The sequence below is a fragment of the Thalassophryne amazonica genome, unplaced genomic scaffold, assembly GCF_902500255.1.
Source record: "Thalassophryne amazonica unplaced genomic scaffold, fThaAma1.1, whole genome shotgun sequence".
Classification (NCBI taxonomy): domain Eukaryota; kingdom Metazoa; phylum Chordata; class Actinopteri; order Batrachoidiformes; family Batrachoididae; genus Thalassophryne; species Thalassophryne amazonica.
In genome coordinates this window covers 649,216-671,989 of record NW_022986238.1, presented here as the reverse complement: position 1 = coordinate 671,989, position 22,774 = coordinate 649,216, and the positions used below count along the sequence as shown (strand labels likewise).

The window sequence follows — 22,774 nt, the reverse complement described above, 5'->3', positions numbered from 1 at the left end:
CTAACAGATACAGAAAAACACCACTGTGCTCCGGAACAGGAAGTGATACAATACCGCAGTGAGAGCCAACCACCAGTAGAGGCAACACTTAACAACAACAACATGCACGTTAGGCTCGAGGTCCGAGCCTGGAGTTTGCATATGGTTCTCCACGTGTTTGCGTGAGATTACTCGCACATTTAAAGACATGCAGGTTAGGTTGAGGGTCCAAGGCCACGCTCTAGTCCAGAAGCATTTATCCGCCGTTCATACACAGATTTGTGCTTAAACCATGTGCACAAACATTTATACACGTCTGGGTTTAAGGGTTAGGTTGTGTGGACACACAGCATCTAGTGGTAGAACAGTGGAACTGCAACTAGAGAGCACAGCTCCCGTAACAGTGACACCATCCACATAGGATCTTTATTTCCTCCAATTAATAACACGATCAGTAATGTGGAGTCTCTCACACTCTCTCTCTCTCACACACACACACACACGTGTCCAAACCTACAAAGACAGCAGCTTCTGACCTCTGACCTCAGAGACCAGCCACCTGCCGCTACAGGACAGGAAGCACAAAGTTTACATGCTCCTGAAATGTAGTTGTATGTAAAAGTTTGGGCCCCCTGATGATTTCCATGATTTTCCTTTATAAATCATTGGTTGGTTGGTTGCATCCGAAATTTAAGTTAAATATATCATATAGCAGACAAACACACTGGTAGTTGAGAAGTGAAATGAAGTTTATAGGATTTACAGAAAGTGTGCAATAATTCTTTAAACAAAATTTGGCAGGTGCATAAATTTGGGCACCCCAACAGAAAAATACATCAATATTTAGTAGATCCTCTTTTTGCAGAAATAACAGCCTCTAAATGCTTCCTATAGCTTCCAATGAGAGTCTGGATTCTGGTTGAAGGTATTTTGGACCCTTCTTCTTTACAAAACATCTCAGGTTTGTTGGTTTCTGAGCATGGACAGCCCGCTTAAAATCACACCACAGATTTACAATAATATTCATCTCTGGAAACAGTGGGTGTCATTTGCCTCCTATCCTGTGAAAATTTCCTGTAAATTTGTATTGTAAATTGTGTTGGTATCATGGCCCAAGCAGAAGGTCACCCCTTTGAGTCTGGTCTGCTTGAGGTTTCTTCCTCAAATCACCAGATGGAGTTTTTTCTTACCACTGTCGCTTGTGTTCTTGCTCTGGGGGTTGTAAGGTTAGATCTTACTTCTGTGAAGTACCTTGAGGCAACTTTGTTGCAATTTGGCGCTATATAGATAAAAATAAATTGAATTAAATTCAAATGACCACAAAGCATGTTGGAGCTTTAGAACACGTGAGATTTTCAGCAGCTGATACTGATGTGCGTACAAACCGCATTTAGGACATTTTCTACAGTTTGATAAATGGGGGCGCAGGATTATAAAATCTAAAGGTGACGAGAGGACGTGCAGCCAAAGAACAGAAAAATGAAGTTTGACTGTAAAACACATGACACCATGATAATTCAAGATTCAACAACAGCCATCAAAACATGACAAACATCTGAAACAGCCAATCACAAGACGGCTTGTTTTACTGGATATATAGAGGATGTTTTCTGTGAGCTTATTTAGATATTTATTAATATTAATGAGTGTCAGTCAGTTAGGGGGTGTGGTCAAAGATAGGGAAGTATGGGAAGAGCTGTTGAGTCTGCTGCCACAGTGACCCAGACCCAACACGGGACACCTGTGTGATGTTTTATAAAGCTGAATTTTTCTTGGTGTATAATTCTATTTTTTTTTTTTTTAAATAAGACATTAATAACATGACGATAAACGAAGGTTCATCTTCTTAAAGTACAATGCTAGTGACAATCATTTTCTATTTTCTACCTGGTTGACTGTAAAAACAGGAAGTTAGTTTATGTTGTTGGAAATAAAGTGGAGAATTCATCCAAATGACTCAAACATTAAAGGTGTTGATGACAACTGGAGCAGCAACGCAGCCAAACAAGTTGCTCAATCAAAAAATGACTCACTCAAACCCAGTAGGTGTTTTTGGATCAGCACCAGGACATCCCATGTTCAGCTTAAAGCCCCTTTCACACCGGGGCTGCTTCGAGTTGCTTTGTGTGACGTCACGACGATGCAGGAATGTCTGCATCAGGTGCGTGCAGCAGGGGGCAGAGAGGAGGTGAGGACGCAGAGAAATCAGAGTGCACAGTTTGTCTGCAGACTGACTGCACTCTGATTTCTCTTCTACAACCCCTGGCAAAAATGATGGAATCACCGGCCTCGGAGGATGTTCATTCAGTTGTTTAATTTTGTAGAAAAAAAAGCAGATCACAGACATGACACAAAACTAAAGTCATTTCAAATGGCAACTTTCGGGCTTTAAGAAACACTATAAGAAATCAGGAAAAAAAAAATTGTGGCAGTCAGTAACGGTTACTTTTTTAGACCAAGCAGAGGAAAAAAAAATATGGACTCACTCAATTCTGATGAATAAATTATGGAATCACCCTGTAAATTTTCATCCCCAAAACTAACACCTGCATCAAATCACATCTGCTCGTTGACATTGACCCTATGCCATGACATTGACCCTATGCGTCTTTTTACAAGGAATGTTTTCACAGTTTTTGCTCTATGGCAAGATGCATTATCATCTTGAAAAATGATTTCATCATCCCCAAACATCCTTTCAATTGTCCAAAATATCAGCGTAAACTTGTGCATTTATTGATGATGTAATGACAGCCATCTCCCCAGTGCCTTTACCTGACATGCAGCCCCATATTATCAATGACTGTGGAAATTTACATGTTCTCTTCAGGCAGTCATCTTTATAAATCTCATTGGAACGGCACCAAACAAAAGTTCCAGCATCATCACCTTGCCCAATGCAGATTCAAGATTCATCACTGAATATGACTTTCATCCAGTCATCCACAGTCCACGATTGCTTTTCCTTAGCCCATTGTAACCTTGTTTTTGTTCTGTTTAGGTGTTAATGATGGCTTTCGTTTAGCTTTTCTGTATGTAAATCCCATTTCCTTTAGGCGGTTTCTTACAGTTCGGTCACAGACGTTGACTCCAGTTTCCTCCCATTCGTTCCTCATTTGTTTTGTTGTGCATTTTTCGATTTTTGAGACATATTGCTTTAAGTTTTCTGTCTTGACGCTTTGATGTCTTCCTTGGTCTACCAGTATCTTTGCCTTTAGCAACCTTCCCATGTTTGTATTTGGTCCAGAGTTTAGACACAGCTGACTGTGAACAACCAACATCTTTTGCAACATTGCGTGTTGATTTACCCTCTTAAGAGTTTGATAATCCTCTCCTTTGTTTCAATTGACATCTCTCGTGTTGGAACCATGATTCATGTCAGTCCACTTGGTGCAACAGCTCTCCAAGGTGTGATCACTCCTTTTTAGATGCAGACTAACGAGCAGATCTGATATGATGCAGGTGTTAGTTTGGGGGATGAAAATTTACAGGGTGATTCCATAATTTTTTCCTCAATTAAGTGATTCCATATTTTTTTTCCCTCTGCTTGGTCTTAAAAAGTAACAGTTACTGACTGCCACAATTTTTTTTCCTGATTTCTTATAGTGTTTCTTAAAGCCAGAAAGTTGCCAGTTGAAATGACTTTAGTTTTGTGTCATGTCTGTGATCTGCTTTTTTTCTACAAAATTAAACAACTGAATGAACATCCTCCGAGGCTGGTGATTCCATATAGGCCCAACACCATAGTAGGAGAAACATGCCCATATCATGATGCTTGCATCACCATGCTTCACTGTCTTCACTGTGAACTGTGGCTTGAATTCAGAGTTTGGGGTCATCTCACAAACTGTCTGCGGCCCTTGGACCCAAAAACAACAATTTTACTCTCAGTCCACAAAATATTCCTCCATTTCTCTTTAGGCCAGTTGATGTGTTCTTTGGCATATTGTAACCTCTTCTGCACGTCTTTTATTTAACAGAGGGACTTTGCGGGGGATTCTTGCAAATAAATTAGCTTCACACAGGAGTCTTCTAACTGTCACAGCACTTACAGGTAACTCCAGACTGTCTTTGATCATCCTGGAGCTGATCAATGGGTGAGCCTTTGCCATTCTGGTTATTCTTCTATCCATTTTGATGGTTGTTTTCCGTTTTCTTCCACGTGTCTCTGGTTTTTTGTCCGTTTTAAAGCATTGGAGATCATTGTAGATGAACAGCCTATAATTTTTTGCACCTGTGTATAAGTTTTCCCCTCTCCAACTTTTTAATCAAACTACGCTGTTCTTCTGAACAATGTCTTGAATGTCCCATTTTCCTCAGGCTTTCAAAGAGAAAAACATGTTCAACAGGTGCTGGCTTCATCCTTAAATAGGGGACACCTGATTCACACCTGTTTGTTCCACAAAATTGACGAACTCACTGACTGAATGCCACACTACTATTATTGTGAACACCCCCTTTTCTACTTTTTTTTTTTACTAATAGCCCAATTTCATAGCCTTAAGAGTGTGCATATCATGAATGCTTGGTCTTGTGAGAATCTACTGGTACCTTGTTCTCATGTAACAATAAGAAATATACTCAAAACCTGGATTAATCTTTTTAGTCACATAGCACTACTATTATTCTGAACACTACTGTATGAGAGAGTTTGCAGGGAGCATGAGGAGCTGCAGCAGCCAGACAGTTTTTTCTTTTTCTTTTAATTGTTCACATGTGCACGTGCACATGAAAGACACCAACCACACATTTGAGGACAAGGAAGTTAAAATCTTAGCCAGAGAAAAGAAATGGTTTGAGAGAGGGATCAAGGAGGCATTCTATGTGAAACAGTTGAAACCCAGCCTTAACCGGGGAGGGGGGTCTCAGACACGCTTTGTCTCCTGTTTACAATGGGGTACACAGGTCAAAGCAGTTTCAGTCTTTTGTTCATGGTAATGAGTCATTCACGTCATGAGGAGAGTCGTCAGGGGAGCCATCAGGAGAGGCGTCCATCCCATCATTAGGAGGGTGCTAATTAGAGCTATTGTTTAGTCACTAGCCTATAGCAGGTCTGCCTCTCGGTAGGAGGGGTCTGGTTAGGTTAAAAACTCCAGCTTTTGTGGCATCTGTTTGTTCTTTTCTACAAGAGTCAAGACAGAAGTCAGACTAGTAGAGCAAGAATTTTAGCCTAGGAAGCCAATCCAGTCCAGTCGAAGATTCAAGGTTCTCTAATATGGAAACCACCTGGACAACTAGAGCCTACACAGAAACATGCACAATGTGGAGATGTCTGGAAATCCGTCTGTGAGTAGGACTTATGTCCTTTTTGTCCTTTATTAATTGTTCACATGTGCACGCGCGAACGAACCGTCTGACTGGGGAAGAGCGAGGAGCTGCAGCTGCAATCAGCATGTTTTTTTTCTGCGTTCTTTGAGCATGTAGTTTTACTGCATTATGTACACGGTATAAATACAATCCTGTCTGATTTATACTTCGGGAACAATGGAACACAGCAGGAATCATAAATTGGTGTCGGGTAACGTTGTCTTGTAAGGGTGTGGCTTCTAGTCACGTTGAGTACCGTCGCTTTGCTCTGACTTGCGCTGAAACCATTAATTTCTGTGTTGAACACAGGACGCAAAAAAATTAAACGTTTAAATTTTGGCCTCCGATTCGCTTCGTCCTTTGCATTGTTGTGGTGTTGCGCTACACCGTCTCAGCACTGGGTTGCTTCCACGTGGTGTCGTCATGATGCCGCAACTCGAAGTGGGCCCGATGTGAAAGGTGCTTAAGACAAATTAAAACATGAATATGGAAACAACCAATGAGAATGAAGAAAAATCCCAAATGACCACAAACAGCCGATTGACGGTCAACATATTTTTTACCGTGTTATGAAATTCATTTAAGATACAAAAATGTGTGGTTTAATAAAAGGCACTTAATCCTGCTGCAGTGCCAATCACAGATCAGAAAGAATGAACCCGTCTCACTGTAGACAGCATGGACCAGAGACAGCTCACACCTCAAAACGTAACCACGGATCCTCCAGAGACCTGGTGCCAAAGACGTCCAGTGGGTCACTGGCTCGAGTCCAAGTCTGGCAACCAGACAGGAAGCACCAGAACCCTAAAGACTTGGACCTTTGTTCTCCTGCAGCTCAAAGTCCATGTCTTTATCGTCTTTGGTGCTTCCTGTCTATGTGTGTTCAAATCAATGATGAAGAAATGTGAAGTCTATGACTTGCTGCAGTCATCCTCCAAAGCAGCGTGCATGAAGGAGACCGGTGAGGGAAGCCACCAAAGCTTCTTCTTTGTCTTTCGGCTGTTCCCGTTAGGGGTCGCCACAGCAGATCAATCGTTTCCATCTCACCCTGTCCGCTGCATCTTCCTCTGTCACACCAACCACCTGCATGTCCTCTCTCAGCACATCCATGAACCTCCTCTTTGGTCTCCCTCTTCTCCTCCTGCCTGGTGGCTCCATCCTCAGCATCCTTCTCCCTATATACCCTGGGTCCCTCCTCTGCACATGTCCAAACCATCTCAATTTCACCTCTCTGACTGTCTCCAAACCATCCCACCTGAGCTGTCCCTCTGATATGTTCATTCCTAATCTTGTCCATTCTTGTCACTCCCAAAGAGAACCTCAACATCTTCAGCTCTGCCACCTCCAGCTCTGCCTCCTGTCTTTTTGTTAGTGCCACTGTCTCTAAACCGTACAACATAGCTGGTCTCACTACTGTTTTGTAAACTTTCTCCTTCACTCTTGCTGATATTCTTCGGTCACAAATCACTCCTGCCACCTTTCTCCACCCACTCCACCCTGCCTGCACTCTTCTTCACCTCTTTACCACACTCTCCATTACTTTGAACAGTTGACCCCAAATGTTTAAACTCATCTACTTTCACCACTTCTACTCCTTGTAACTGCACTATTCCACTGGACTCCCTCCCATTCACACACATGTACTCAGTCTTGTGTCTACTGACTTTCATTCCCCTTCTCTCCAAAGCATATCTCCACTTCTCCAGACTAGACTCAACTTGCTCTCTACTCTCACTACAGATCACAATGTCATCTGCAATCATCATAGTCCATGGGGACTCCTGTCTGATCTCATCTGTCAACCTGTCCATCACCACTGCAAACAAGAAAGGACTCAGAGCTGATCCTTGGTGTAATCCCACCTCGAATGAGTCTGTCATTCCAACTGCGCATCTCACTGCTGTCACACTATTCTTGTACATGTCCTGCACTACCCTAACATACTTCTCTGCCACTCCAGACTTCCTCATACAATACCACAACTCTTCTCTTGGCACCCTATCATAAGCTTTTCCTTATGAAAACACACAATGTAACTCTCTGTCCTTCTCTGTACTTCTCCAACAGTATTCTCAGAGCAAACATTGCATCTGTAGTGCTCTCTCGGCATGAAACCATATTGCTGCTCACAGATCTTCACCTGTTTTCTAAGCCTAGCTTCTACTACTCTTTCCCATAACTTCATGCTGTGGCTGATCAGCTTTATGCCTCTGTAGTTACTGCAGCTCTGCACATCACCCTTGTTCTTGAAAATAGGAACCTGCACACTTCGTCTCCACTCCTCAGGCATCCTCTCACTTTCCAAGATTTTATTAAACAATCTGGTTAGAAACTCTGCCATCTCTCCTAGACATTTCCATGCCTCCACTGGAATGTCATCTGGACCAACTGCCTTTCCACTCTTCATCCTCTTCATAGCAGCCCTCACTTGTTCCTTGCTAATCTCTTGTACTTCCTGATTTACTCTCACCACATCATCCAGCCTTTTCTCTCGCTCATTTTCTTCATTCATCAGCTCTTCAAAATATTCCCTCCACCTTCTCAGCACACACTCCTCACTTGTCAGCACATTACCATGTGCATCTTTTACCACCCTAACCTGCTGCACATCCTTTCCAGCTCTGTCCCTTTGTCTGGCCAAATTTTCCCAAGTCCTTTTCTCCTTCCTTACTATTCAACTTCTTGTACAGCTCGCAATATGCCTTTTCCTTTGCTTTTGCCACTTCTCTTTTCGCCTTACGCCGCATCTCCTTGTACTCCTGTCTACTTTCTTCATCTCTCCGACTATCCCAAAACCTTTTCGCCAACCTCTTTCTCCTTATGCTTTCCAGGACCTCTTCATTCCACCACCAAGTCTCCTTGTCTTCCTTCCACTGTCCAGATGTCATACCCAGTACTGTCCTAGCTGTCTCCCTCACCACATCTGCAGTACTTTTCCAGTTGTCCAAACTGGCTTCCCCTCCAACCAGTGCTTCTCTCACCTGCTCTCTAAATTTCACACAGCAGTCTTCCTCCTTCAGCTTCCACCATCTGATCCTTTGTTGAGCTCTCACTCTCTTCTTCTTTACCTCTAAAGTCATCCTACAAACAACCATCCTATGCTGTCTAGTGACACTCTCCTGCTACCACCTTACAGTCTGTGATTTCTTTTAGCTTGCATCTCCTATAAAGAATGTAGTCCACCTGTGTGCACCTTCCTCCACTCTTATGTTACCCTGTGCTCCTCCCTTTTCTTAAAGTAGGTATTCACCACAGCCATTTCCATCCTTTTTGCAAAATCAACTACCATCTGTCCTTCCCCATTCCTATCCTTGATACCATATCTACCCATTACTTCCTCATCACCTCTGTTCCCTTCACCAACATGCCCACTGAAGTCTGCTCCTATCACCACTCTTTCATCCCACCAAAGCACCCACAGTAATACTGAAGGAGGTCCAGGTTTCAGCGGCTGTGGTTGGAGACTTGTTTACTGCTTCTCGAGTCAGTTTCAGGTCACGTAGGTAGGACACACAAAGACAGTCTGCCACGTGTCTTCTGTAGAAGAAGTCCAGGTTTTCTCAGGTCAACAGTTTTCTGGAGATTCACTTTCACTATTTTTTTATGTCAAAAAATAAAAAGACAAAGACCAGGTGGTCAGCACTTGTTGGAGGTGTGATATTTGTTGGCTCACATGACGGTGAACGTTAAATACATGCGGTGATTCAGTCTCAGTGTCCCAGCGGCCGCTCCTCGTACGTGCTGTACCTCTTGACATGGATCTGACGGATGTACTCACGAGGCTCGGCTCCTCCGGACCCCTCGTCCTCCTCGCTGTGGAAACCACAGCCGGCGTCACCGTGACACGCGGCCTCCAGTAGTGAGTCATTGGGCAGCTGCGTGGTCTCATACAGCAGCACGTTCAGGGTCTCCTCGTAGATACGAGCTTCAGGAAACTCCACCTGAAACACATCACATATATTTTCACACTCTGTTGCTCGGTATATCATAAAACTCAATGCAGCTGAAGCAAACAGAAAATCCTACAACAATGACATGTTTGTTTGCAATAAACCAAATTTATTTGTCCTGTTGCACCCCCATTAGCGGGGAGGGTGCCACGGGACGCAGAGTCCCTTAATTGAGAGAGTAGCGTCAACTCAGAACACAGTGCCATTTTGGTTCCAACTGCACTGAACTACTGAATGAACTTTTTATGTTTTCAACATTTTTTTAAAATCATTTAACCACATACAGCAACACATCCAGGTACAGGTGCTATCAAAATAAAAACAAAAATAATTAAGACATCAAATTTACAATTATGATAATTTAAAGCCTGATTTATGCAGCTGCAGCTCTGTAACTCCGTGTCATACAATGACGTGCGTGACAGTTTTAAAGTTCTCCGTCTCTGGATTATACTTTATTCTGAACAAATCTGACCCCAACAAGCTTTTCTTCCGACAATCATCACCTCTAAATCAAAGGTAAGCTGAATATGTTGCTCTTTTTCTGAGTTTGTGCTGTAAATTTGCGGATTTTTCCACCAAATGTCATCTTGAAATGTAATCAGCGTGCGCACTGCAAAAACTATTAAAATATGATGGGAGACAAAGCAGTGAAAGCAGAAAAGTGTCAAATCAGAGGCTTTTGTGTCTGATTTTAACAGGTGCATGTCAGGCAGGTGTGAAAAAAATAAAACGGTCGGGCTTTTAATCACAGAAATGACTCCGGTCCCACTTTACTCAAATCAGCGAGTGTCACTGCTGAACCTGTGCATGTCCAGACTGCTCAGGGTTTTTAATGGAAATACATTGTGATCGGACAGGACATTTTATCTGATGTGAGTGAAAATCCGTTATACAAAATCCGTTACATACGGTGTTTATTACATGGAAAACAATATAAAGACTATCTGGTTTATACAATGACAGTTTAGGTGAGTTTTACTCTACATGGACTTAAAATAAATTTACCTCTCAAAGCTTTGGTGATGAAGTCTCTTCCATCCCACACGGCCGACTATTTTCCCAAATTTTTCTAGTGTTTGGATCTGAAGGGAATCTGTACATCTTGAAGCCCTTGTTGTGTCTATTTGTGCCTCCAAGCGCACAACAACTCGGTGTCGCAGACCGAACAATCCCCCTAAAAATCGGTCCCCTTGTAGACGTGGTTCACAGATTATCACCTCGTTTCTGCTTCAAACTGCCTCCAGTCATCACCTGTCTCAGCGACAGACATCTGAAGCTTTTGTAGAACAATCATTGCCACAAATTCTGCATTATTTCATCAGAAAAGGCGGTGAAAGTGATCAGAGCACCGTGTCTAAACGAACTGCTAGCTGATGCATTCACTGTGTGTAGGACATTTCAAAGCGTCATAGAATTTTGCTTCATTTCTGCTTCAAACTGACTTTAGAATGATTTAAGAGGTTTTACCTTTATCGTCTGATGGTTACTAATCCCATTAATCCATTTGATCACTTTGGGTGAAGAGACTCCATCTCAGACGTGCTGCTGTGGTCCGAAATGACGCATGCGCAGATGCAAAAGATGGTCCGGTTTTTAGGGGCCGTTCGGTCTGCGACACCAGCATTTTCAGTGAATAAATAAATAAATTAGCTGTATTTACATGCAGACAGATTAACAGCGAACGCTATTTTGGCCCCAAGATGGCACTCGTCATGTCGTTACTCTCTCAATTAAGGGAGTCTAACAGGACTGAACCCAGCGAACGGGCAGAAGGGCTTTGGCAGGCAGCTGCTCATTACCTTTGTCTGCTTCTTCTCGGTGGCATAGACGATGGAGGTGCAGCAGACCTCGGCGAACTTGTGGCCCAGACCGTAAAACGACCAGCAACAGATCTCATCACCGATCACGTCTCTGATGAAGAGGACACGCCCGTTGAAGCTCAGAGACAGACGGTCAAACAGCTCGATGTTCTTCAGCAGGTGGTCATCAGAGTTACTGTTGACACCACAAACACACGGCAGTGGGGACACAAACCTACACCGCTGTGACCTGCAGGAGGCGCTGTCTTACCTGGTGTAGGAGTACTTGTTATTGCTTCTGTTGTATACCAGTTTCACCACAGGCTGACAAAAGAACACAAGTCTGGTTTACAACAAGATCTAGTCCTAAAACAGTCCCAGTTTAAATGTTTGCTATCAAACAACTTGTGCTTTAGTTTCCTGGAAAAATCACTGTTGGACTGAGTTGTGGTTTTACCTTCGTGCAGGACTGGATGAGCCTCTCCTCTTCCTTAATGGAGGTGACCACAGGGATCACACACAGGGCGTGTTCCTGACTCACCTGTCAATCACACAAACACCAATTTACAAACTTGCCTTCCAGCTGCTCCCATTAGGGTGTGCCACAGCAGATCAATCGTTTCCATCTGTCACACCAACCACCTGCATGTCCTCCCTCAGCACATCCACAAACCTCTTCGGCCTCCCTCTTCTCCTCCTGCCTGGTGGCTCCATCCTCAGCATCCTTCTCCCTATATACCCTGGGTCCCTCCTCTGCACATGTTTAAACCATCTCAGTCTCGCCTCTGACTTTGTCTCCAAACCGTCCCACCTGAGCTGTCCCTCTGGTGTGTTCATTCCTAATCTTGTCCATTCTCGTCACTCCTAAAGAGAATCTCAACATCTTCAGCTCCACCTCCTGTCTTCTTGTTAGTGCCACCATCTCTAAACCATCCAACATAGCTGGTCTCACTACTTTCAATTTATTTTCATTTATGTAGCACCAAATCACATCAGACTTGCCTCAAGGCGCTTCACACAGGTAAGGTCTAACCTTACCAACCCCCAAAGCAACAGTGGTAAGAAAAAACTCCCTCTGAGAAAGAAACCTCAAGCAGACCAGACTCAAAGGGGTGACCCTCTGCTTGGGTCATGATACAGACATAAATTACAGACAGTATAAAGTACAGAACAATTCACAAAACAAATATACAGGAAATGCTGTTGGTGCACAGGACAGGAGGATCGCCAACACAAATACCACACCCATCTCTGGATGGAGCTGCACCTTAAACAGAAAGAAAAAAGAATCAGGCATCAGAAAGACAAGAAATACAGTATAATTTGGCAGCATTAAACAACAAAAAAACAGGAAAAACTAAGGTGATCGCCGGCCACTAGCCCTAAGCTTCACTAAAAGACCCAGAGTTTAGGTAAAGTTGAGGCTGCGGCACGCTCCGTTTACTAATAAAATGAATTTAAAAGAAAAAAAAAAAAGTGTAAGACAAAACTATACCAGTATGCTAGCCATACAAAAGGGAAAATAAGTGCGTCTTAAGTCTGGACTTGAAAATCTCCGTTTAATTGACGCAGGGAGATATACTGTCTTGTAAACTTTCTCCTTCACGCTTGCTGATATTCTTCGGTCACAAATCACTCCTGCCACCTTTCTCCACCCACTCCACCCTGCCTGCACTCTCTTCTTCACCTCTCTACCACACTCTCCATTACTTTGGACAGTTGACACCAACTATTAAAACTCTACTTTCACCACTTCTACAACCCCTGGCAAAAATTATGGAATCACCGGCCTCGGAGGATGTTCATTCAGTTGTTTAATTTTGTAGAAAAAAAAAAGCAGTCAACTGTGTTTAAACTCTGGACCAAATACAAACAACATGGGAAGGTTAAGGGCAAACATACTGGTAGACCAAGGAAGACATCAAAGCGTCAAGACAGAAAACTTAAAGCAATATGTCTCAAAAATCGAAAATGCACAACAAAACAAATGAGGAACGAATGGGAGGAAACTGGAGTCAACGTCTGTGACCGAACTGTAAGAAACCGCCTAAAGGAAATGGGATTTACATACAGAAAAGCTAAACAAAAGCCATCATTAACACCTAAACAGAAAAAAACAAGGTTACAATAGGCTAAGGAAAAGCAATCGTGGACTGTGGATGAAAGTCATATTCAGTGATGAATCTTGAATCTGCACTGGGCAAGGTGATGCTGGAACTTTTGTATGGTGCCGTTCCAATGAGATTTATAAAGATGACTGCCTGAAGAGAACATGTAAATTTCCACAGTCATTGATGATATGGGGCTGCATGTCAGGTAAAGGCACTGGGGAGATGGCTGTCATTACATCATCAATAAATGCACAAGTTTACATTGATATTTTGGACACTTTTCTTATCCCACCAATTGAAAGGATGTTTGGGGATGATGAAATCATTTTTCAAGATGATAATGCATCTTGCCATAGAGGAAAAACATTCCTTGCAAAAAGACACATAGGGTCAATGTCATGGCCTGCAAATAGTCCGGATCTTAATCCAATTGAAAATCTTTGGTGGAAGTTGAAGAAAATGGTCCATGACAAGGCTCCAACCTGCAAAGCTGATCTGGCAACAGCAACCAGAGAAAGTTGGAGCTAAACTGATGAAGAGTACTGTTTGTCACTCATTAAGTCCATGCCTCAGAGACTGCAAGCTGTTATAAAAGCCAGAGGTGGTGCAACAAAATACTAGTGATGTGTTGGAGCGTTCTTTTGTTTTTCATGATTCCATCATTTTTTCCTCAGAATTGATGGAGTCCATATTTTTTTCCACTCTGCTTGGTCTAAAAAAGTAACCGTTACTGACTGCCACAATTTTTTTTCCTGATTTCTTATGTTTCTTAAAGCCAGAAAGTTGCCATTTGAAATGACTTTAGTTTTGTGTCATGTCTGTGATCTGCTTTTTTTCTACAAAATTAAACAACTGAATGAACATCCTCCGAGGCCGGTGATTCCATAATTATTGCCAGGGGTTGTACTCCTTGTAACTGCACTATTCCACTGGGCTCCCTCCCATTCACACACATGGACTCAGTCTTGCTCCTACTGACTTTCATTCCCCTGCTCTCCAGAGCATATATCCACCTCTCCAGGCTAGACTCAACCTGCTCTTTAATCTCACAAAGAAGTCATCTGCAAACATCATAGTCCATGGAGACTCCTGTCTGATCTCATCCATCAACCTGTCCAATTCTGAACAAGAAAGGACTCAGAGCTGATCCTTGATGTAATCCCACCTCCACCTTAAATTAATCTCACATTGTACATTGTGGAAGTAACCCCCCACCCCCCAGAAAAGGAAGAAGGGGTTAGAAAATTTGAACCCATAATTTCGGAACAGTCTGGTCCATAATGAAGTCAAACAAACAAAATCTATTTTGGCACAAGAGTCCAAGGAGAGCTGTTTGGTCGACTTAACAAACGGCACTATAAAACAGACTTGCTGTCTCACATTGTTATTCTTAATGACCTACAGTGGGGAAAATAAGTATTTGACCCCCTGTCAGTTCTGCAGGTTTCCCCACCCACAAAGAATGGAGAGGTCTGTAATTTTTATCACAGGTTCACTTCAACTGTGAGAGACAATCTAAAAAAAATAAAATAAAATAATCCAGAAAATCACATTATATGATTTTTAAATAATGAATTTGCATTTTATTGCATAAAATAAGTATTTGACCCCCTAGAAAAACAGAGCTTAACAATTGGTACAGAAACATTTGTCTGCCATTACAGAGGTCAGACGTTTCCTTGTCGTTCTTAACCAGGGTTTCACACACTGCAGCAGGGATTTTGGTCCACACCTCCATCTTCTCCAAATCTTTCAGGTTTGGAGTTTCAGCTTCCTAGAAATTTTTTTTCCATTGAGTTCAGGTCTGGAGACTGGCCAGGCCACTCCAGGACCTTGAAATGCTTCTTACAGAGCCCCTCCTTAGTTGCCCTGGCTGTGTGTTTGGGGTCATTGTCATGCTGAAGACCCAGCCATGACCCATCTTCAATGCTCTTACTGAGGGAAGGAGGTTGTTTGACAAAATCTCACAATACATGACCCCATCCATCCTCCCTTCAATACAGTGCAGTCGTCCTGTCCCCTTTGCAGAAGAACACCACCAGAGTATGATGTTTCTACCCCCATGCTTCACGGTTGGGATGGTTTTCTTGGGGTTGTTCTCATCCTCTAAACATGGTAAGTGGAGTTGATTCCAAAAAGCTCTATTCTGGTCTCATCTGACCACATGACCTTCTCCCATGCCTCCTCTGGATCATCCAGATGGTCACTGGTGAACTTCAAATGGGCCTGGACATGTGCTGGCTTGAGCAGGGGGACCTTGCTGCCCTGCAGGATTTTAAACCATGACAGCATCATGTGTTACTAATGTAATCTTTGTGACTGTGGTCCCAGCTCTCTTCAGGTCATTGACCAGGTCCCCCTGTGTAGTTCTGAGCTTTCTCAGAATCATCCTTATCCCACAAAGTGAGATCTTGCATGGAATTCCAGAACGAGGGAGACTGACAGTCATCTTGTGTTTCTTCCACTTTCTAATAAATAATCATAACAGTTGTCTTCTACCAAGCTGCTTTCCTGTTGTCCTGTAGTCCATCCCAGCCTTGTGCAGGTCTACAGTTTTGTCCCTGGTGTCCTTAGACAGCTCTTTGGTCTTGGTTATGGTGGACAGGTTGGAGTGTGAGAACAGGTGTCTTTTTTACAGGTAAAAAGTTCAAACAGGTGCAATTAATACAGGTAAAAAGTGCAGAATAAGAGGGCTTCTTAAAGAAAAATTAACAGGTCTGTGAGAGCCAGAATTCTTGCTGGTTGGTAGGTGATCAAATACTTATTTTATGCAATAAAATGCAAATTAATTATTTAAAAAAAAAAAAAAAAATCATATAATGTGATTTTCTGGATTTTCTTTTTAAATTCTGTCACAGTTGAAGTATACCTACGATAAAAATTACAGACCTCTCCATTCTTTCTAGGTGGAAAAACCTGCAAAACTGACAAGGGGTCAAAGACTTATTTTCCCCACTGTATAACCTTCTGGGGAGAACAGGTTATAAACTTTGCTTCTCCATTACAAAAAGATGAGCATCAATATTTTCTTGGGTTTGTTTTAAAAAGCAGGTTTGGGGGCTTATTCAGGCCCAGGGGCTTACTCTGTTTTATTAGGGCCCGAGTAGGACAACGTCCTGCGAGGACCCTATTGTAATTGCGCTGTTTATTATTAGGGCCCGAGCAGGACAACATCCTACAAGGACCCTATTGTAATTGCGCTGTTTATTATTAGGGCACGAGTAGGAAAAAGTCCTACGAGGACCCTATTGTAATTGCGCTGTTTATTATTACTAGGACCCTATTGTAATTGCGCTGTTTATTATTATTAGGGCCCGAGTAGGCAATGTCCTACGAGGACCCTATTGTAATTGCGCTGTTTATTATTATTAATTATTTATTATTAGGGCCCGAGTAGGCAACGTCCTATGAGGACACACCAGGCCCCTCTGTACACTGAGCGCCCCCTAGTGGATGAACAATCAACATGTCATAACTCCTTGATGCATTGTGATTTGTTTAAAATTTTAACTGTGTGATGAGTGGTTACCCCTGCATGCACATGCCCACATGGTCACAAGGGCACCCACTGGCCTGGGTAGGCGGTCGTGCGGAACGAGGGCCCGTATATGACTGCTTGCAGTCATAGTTATTATTATTCTCACTCTTGAAATCGAAATTTCGGCCTCTTCCCATGCTCAAAAACTCAAACTTTCCAAACTTGTCCGGCCGGATCCGAAATTCGATATTTTGGGGGCGTCACACATGGTCGCAGAAAAATCGTGAAATAGCGCCCCCTAGAAATTTTCAAAAACCCCTCCACATTGGGCTTTTTTCGTCGTAGCCTCACGAAATTTAGCACACATATTTACCATGCCAGGACGCACGAAAAAGTCTTACTGTCATGGTGAAATATTGACAGGAAGTCGGCCATATTGATTTTAAGTTTCGATTTTGAGCAAATTTTTGCCATTTCCACTACTTACATTTGAACAAACTCGTCCTAGGGATTTCATTCAATCGTCTTCAAATTTGGTCAATATCATCATGAACCCATGGTGATCAAAAGTTATCAAAAGAATGTAATTAGGTCAAAAGGCGTGGCTGCTAGGGTTCGTCAAACTTTGGCGACCTTTTCGGAGCACGCCATTTCACTTCGAACGGCTGTCACGTCCACATACTTCATTGTAGATCCTTCAAACTTGTTGGACATGATGAGGACTCCACCCTGAACATCTGCATACATTAACTTCCTGCCTCCACCATAGCGCCCCCCGGTGGTAACAGGAAATGTCCTATTTTTACTTTAACAGGTAGTGATGTCACATAGTTAACCCCATCAACTTCATTACACTTCTAAAACATGCAAAAAAAGTTGGTGAATGTAGGCGATGAACGCCGTGAAGTTACAACTAACGGCATCCATGTGGCGGCGTGCCGAATTTCGCTCCTTCGCCATGAAATTAAATTCTTCGTTTTGACGGATTTAATTTTGTCATATCGTCATGAAAATTGATACAGACGTCAAACACGACAACCTCTTACAATTCATAGGGGTGTCACCCATGGGCGGGGCAAAATGCCTCAATAGCGCCCCCTTGAAACTTTCAAAAACACCTCCCCATAGATTTTTTGGAGTAGGGAGATGAAAATTGGTACACGTGTGACTTGCATAGACATACAAAAAAAAGTCTCTTGCAACATGGGTCTACTCCAAACAGGAAGTCGGTCATTTTGAATTTTCTTCTCATTTTGGCATGATTTCCACACGTATTTGAATGAACTCCTCCTAGGGATTTTGTCCAATGCACTTCAAATTTCTTTCACAGCATCCAGAGATGATACTAACCAAAAGTTATTGAAAGCTTTTCTCTATGTTGAAGGGTGTGGCCGCTATGGCGCCACCATTTTGACCCTTCGCCATAGAACATCAAGTCATGATGATATAACTCCTTCATGCTTTGCTTAACTGACTTGAAACTTCACGTGTGAAGACAGTTGGCCCCTGAACACACCTTGCCCCTCTGTACACTATGCACCCCCTAGTGGATGAACCATCAACTCGTCATGCATTACCTGACTGACTTGAAACTTCACATGTGTAATGAGGGTCAGCCCCTTAACACATTGTCCGGGACGAGCAACGCGAATCTGCGAGTGCAGCTGTTTGAATAATTAATTTACCCGAGCACTGACGTCCCTCTGATGTTTCTATGAACCGTTTCATCATCCCAGTGTAACAGAAGACAACGCAATATGGAGACCAGTGACCTGCTGTGGTGCCCTCTAATGGACACCAGCAAAAGAACAAGGGAGGGGAGGTGATGGTCTAGTAGTTAAATGTTGGGTTTGAGACCAAAGGGTTCTTGGTTCAAACCCCAGCCAGATTGGAAAAATCACTAAGAGCCCTTGGGAAAGGTGCTCAATCCAATTTGAATTTATTTTCATTTATATTGTGCCAAATCACAACAAAGTTGCCTCAAGACACTTTACACAAGTAAGGTCTAACCTTACTAACCCCCAGAGCAAGAACACAGGTGACAGTGTTAAGAAAAAAAGTCCCTCTGATGATTTGAGGAAGAAACCTCAAGCACACCAGACTCAGGGGGGGCGACCCTCTGCTTGGGCAATGGCCAAATCCAAAAGGTCAAGACCCCATGACAAAGAAGGTCAAAGGGTCAAACATGAGCTCTTCAACACTGACGAGTGCAGAGTCAAATAAAATGTCTTGAAATGTTGAAAAACTAGCGATCTTGTGGATCCACGCTGATTGTTTTGGTGTTTGGACTGAAGCCTTGTTGGTCCACTGTGAACGTGTGTGTGTCTCAGGATCAGTGTGTTGTGCTGCACACACCCACTTAATCCCACAGTTGCTCCCAATGTGCAGTTGAGTGTCTGGCATGGCAGCACTGACATCTGTGCATGAATGTGAGGCAAGATCGTAAAGTGATTTAAGCTTCTAATTCAGATGGAAAAGCTCTTTATAGAAATGCAGTCCATTTAACAAGATGACATTCTAATCTCTGTCTTTCGTGAAGTGTTGCTGATTATAATGTCTAATGTCTCTGTTAACATGATTAAAAAATTCTGAACTATGTACAAGCTGCCCAGAAACAGAGTGAACCCCGACTCAGGCCCTATGACTGCTGAGATAGGCTCCACCCCCCGGTGACCTTTAGTTGGAGTAGGCAGGTATAGAAAATGGATGGACCGATGCACGACCACATTTCCTCAGCTGACCCTGGTCCGATATGGAGACAGAATCATATCCCTGGATCTGATTGGCTGAAACATTTTAATCAGCATCATAAAAACCACTGTAATGATTTTAAAATCAGCTCTTGCAGAGGTCTGTTTGAAAACCTAATGTAAGGTTTGAACATGTTTGTGTCAGTTAACTGTGGGCGTTGTTCACCTGCAGATGGTTTTGGCAGAGATCCACCAGACCCTGGATCAGGTAATACTTTGCCTCAGCCAGTAACTCCAGGACTGCCTGGCGGCCTTTGGGCAAGGCGACTGTTCCCTCCCGCAGGTAGCATAGGACGCTGCCAAAGTGTTTCCCACTACGGTCAATCAGGATCCAACCTGAACACATGATCACACACATTAGCACTGTTGCGCCACCTGCTGAACTTCTGCTGGTACTGAATGAGGTGCTTTTGAGAATCTTCTGTCAATGAACATGAAACAAATCAAATCAATTTTATTTATATAGCGCCAAATCACAACAAAGTCGCCCCAAGGCACTTTATATTGTAAGGCAAAAGCCATACAATAATTACAGAAAAACTCCAACGGTCAAAACGACCCCCTATGAGCAAGCACTTGGCGACAGTGGGAACAGGAGGAAGTAGACCGTTAATCCTCACATGTAGTCACAGCTGAATAATGCTGTTCAGATGTTTCTTTTAGGGGCGCGCATTTGAATCAGAAAACTGACACATCGCTCAATAAAAGCTTAAAAAGTCAACTGCAGCTGACAAAATGAGCAAGGGGAGCGACTTAAAGCTGCGATTCACAATGGACTTAATCATTGACATGTGCTGAAAACATCTTTACAGCTTGTGTGTGAGAGAGAGATGCAAAAATCTATTTGAGTGTGTTATTGTGCAGGATGAAAGGTCTGACAGAAACTTATTCCATCAATTCTTCCTAAATTATGATGATCAAACACTTTCAATAAAAGCCATCAAAGAGTTAAGCAACCTTCATACTACAATCAAATGTTAAATTGCTAATATGGTCACAAACCTTTATATAATAATAATACATATTTAAGTATAGAAAACTGTCATTTTACATACATTTGTATGCTAATTAAAAAGCATGCAAATAATAAATGTAGTAGTTGTATGTACTATATATATATATTTTTTTTTTTTTTTTTTTTAAATCACAAAGCTAAAGGCAACCTGCCCCCCATCTCTGTCCATTCAGACTGGATTCTAAAATTTTGGACCTGAGAAGACCTCTGCCTTAGACAAGGTCACAGTTGAAGCACTGGGTAATAAATGCCATGAGGGAGTTCTGAATCCAGCGTACAGAGACCTTCTCTTTTTTTCCTCAATTACTTGCACTATAAACAGGTTTTGAAGGTCACATTTCTCATATCTAAAACACTGCTTTCTGTAAAAAAAAAAAAAAAAAAAAAAAAGAGTCATATTTACAGATCAGGCTCTTCTTAACAACTGTTCAGGTGAGCCATATGTGTTCATGGGGTTCCGCTCGTGTCTCAGCATGGTGTTCGTAGCTTTGAAAAGTCGGCAACAGCTCAAAAAGTTCAGAGCACCCACCTTCTTTGTCAGTGAAGACTTCTTTCTTTCCAGTGAACATGGCTTTCAGCATGGAGTTCTGCCTGGTTAGCACCTGTAGCATGGTGTAAAACAAACTCCCGCCCACATTGAGTCGCACATACTTGTTCCCCAAACCAAATGGTCCACTGGAACTGCAGGTCTTGGGACAGGCCAGGCTTGGAGAGGCACAGATGGACTGAGTATGGTGCCGGTGTAGGCAGCTGTTCCTGGACATGTCCCTTTGTAGGTAGATGACCACCCTGCAGATGGAGGTTCGTGGCTCCCCCGCCGTGGTGACTGCTATTGATGACAACGCTCAGTGCTACAGCTCATTCCTGGAAAGAGACAGAATTCGCAAAATGCCTTCAAGGTAAAGCAAAAATTACTGTCTCTCGAGCTTCTGCGACACGAGGGAGGCATCATTCAGCCACGAGCCAACCGTCCACAGTCAGCAGAAGCATTAATCTGCCAAGTCCCAACAGTCCACAGTCAGAGGCAGAGGCGGATTGCCCATTAAGAGTACCGGGATTTTTTCTGGTGGGCCAGTCAATAAATGAGCCGATTTAATTTATATTGCGACAAATCACAACAAAGTTGCCTCAAGGCGCTTCACACAAGTCTGGTGTAGTTTTTTTTTCATGATAATGTAAGAGACTTTCTGATGTTTTGCTTTTATTTATCAGTATGTTGTATGGGCTTTAATTTTGGCATGTTTGTGTTGCCACTGGACGGGAGGTGCAAGGCAACGTGCCCCCCGCCTGCACGTGTGTGGTTAGTGTGGGGGCACGGAATAAATAAGAATGACCTTCAGTTGTCCTGTGCTTTAATGCTCAACACGTCTGCAACGAACCCTTGTGGGCTCGGTTACACTGGTGGGATTGTTCGAGCAAGTTGTCACATGTGTCCATGTACATACCAAACTGTTAATTCAATGTGCTGTCATGATATCTTAGCTGGTTCAGTATAGCTAACTCACTACCGAGCGTGGTACTTCAAAGACTGTTGCAGTGGTATTGCAGACATCTGGTGTGGAAATGAAGACCCACTAAAGCCCTACACAGTGTGGGCTGCCAAGATCTCACGCTCCTTTTGCTGGTGTGCGTCACTCATCATTCATATAAATGAGTTAATCCATAAACGTTCAAATCAATCTACTCTCATAGTAACTACATAGTGTGGTGTGTTACACGTTAGTTATCAAAACTATTGGAAAACAATATATTCATATCCTGATCAACTGATTAGTTGCGTTCATTAATAACCACTTAACCATTATTTTACACTTTCATCAAAGGATGCCACATAACTGCCGATCCACAAGTTTATAGCTCACATGTTGTAGTGTGATGTGCTTTGAACATGAAGACTTGCTATTTTCCGTTTTTGATTATTTCTACCTATAATGACGTCCCCCAAATCAGGTCACCAGAGTTAAAGTGTTTAAAGCGTCAACATCCACTAACACACCCAGAGTCCAATTTGTTCATGAAGGACTTTGATCTAACAACATCACTAATATCCATGTTTTACATATTTGTTTCAGACCGTGTGTATGGTTTATTGTCCTTTCAACAGTTTCATTTTGACCGCTGGGGTTTTTCTGTAATTGTTGCATGGCTCTTGCCTTACAATATAAAGCGCCTTGGGGCGACTGTTTGTTGTGACTTGGCACTATATAAATAAATTTGATTGATTTGATATTCCGTTTGTTAGCTTACAAGCTATAGTTACATTGCGCTAGATGAACTGTTTTCAGTTTAGATTGAGTCAGATTTATTTTCAGTCAGTTTTAGATTGTTTCAGGTAGGTTTTCCTGGAGCTGCACTCACTTTGGTTTTGATTAGGTTGGCTTT

General features: G+C 42.7%; 1 protein-coding gene and 1 long non-coding RNA gene across 3 annotated transcripts in view; one reads left to right on the top strand and one right to left on the bottom strand.

Moving 5' to 3' along the window:
* Positions 1 to 17,106, top strand: part of LOC117505728 — a 29,287-nt gene extending 12,181 nt beyond the window's left edge. The window contains exon 3 of the long non-coding RNA XR_004559235.1: positions 17,023 to 17,106. This is a non-coding gene — a long non-coding RNA (uncharacterized LOC117505728). The remainder of the gene's footprint in view (positions 1 to 17,022) is intronic.
* tnfaip1 (tumor necrosis factor, alpha-induced protein 1 (endothelial)) overlaps positions 8,576 to 22,774 on the bottom strand; it is a 32,435-nt gene continuing 18,236 nt past the window's right edge. For both annotated transcript variants that reach the window (XM_034165277.1, XM_034165278.1), the window contains exons 2-7: positions 20,922 to 21,256; positions 19,544 to 19,713; positions 11,496 to 11,579; positions 11,310 to 11,362; positions 11,039 to 11,234; positions 8,576 to 9,227 (exon numbers count right to left, since the gene is read on the bottom strand). In XM_034165277.1, coding sequence (XP_034021168.1) covers positions 8,997 to 9,227; positions 11,039 to 11,234; positions 11,310 to 11,362; positions 11,496 to 11,579; positions 19,544 to 19,713; positions 20,922 to 21,156 — 969 coding nt within the window. In that variant the 5' untranslated portion in view covers positions 21,157 to 21,256 and the 3' untranslated portion in view covers positions 8,576 to 8,996. The remainder of the gene's footprint in view (positions 9,228 to 11,038; positions 11,235 to 11,309; positions 11,363 to 11,495; positions 11,580 to 19,543; positions 19,714 to 20,921; positions 21,257 to 22,774) is intronic.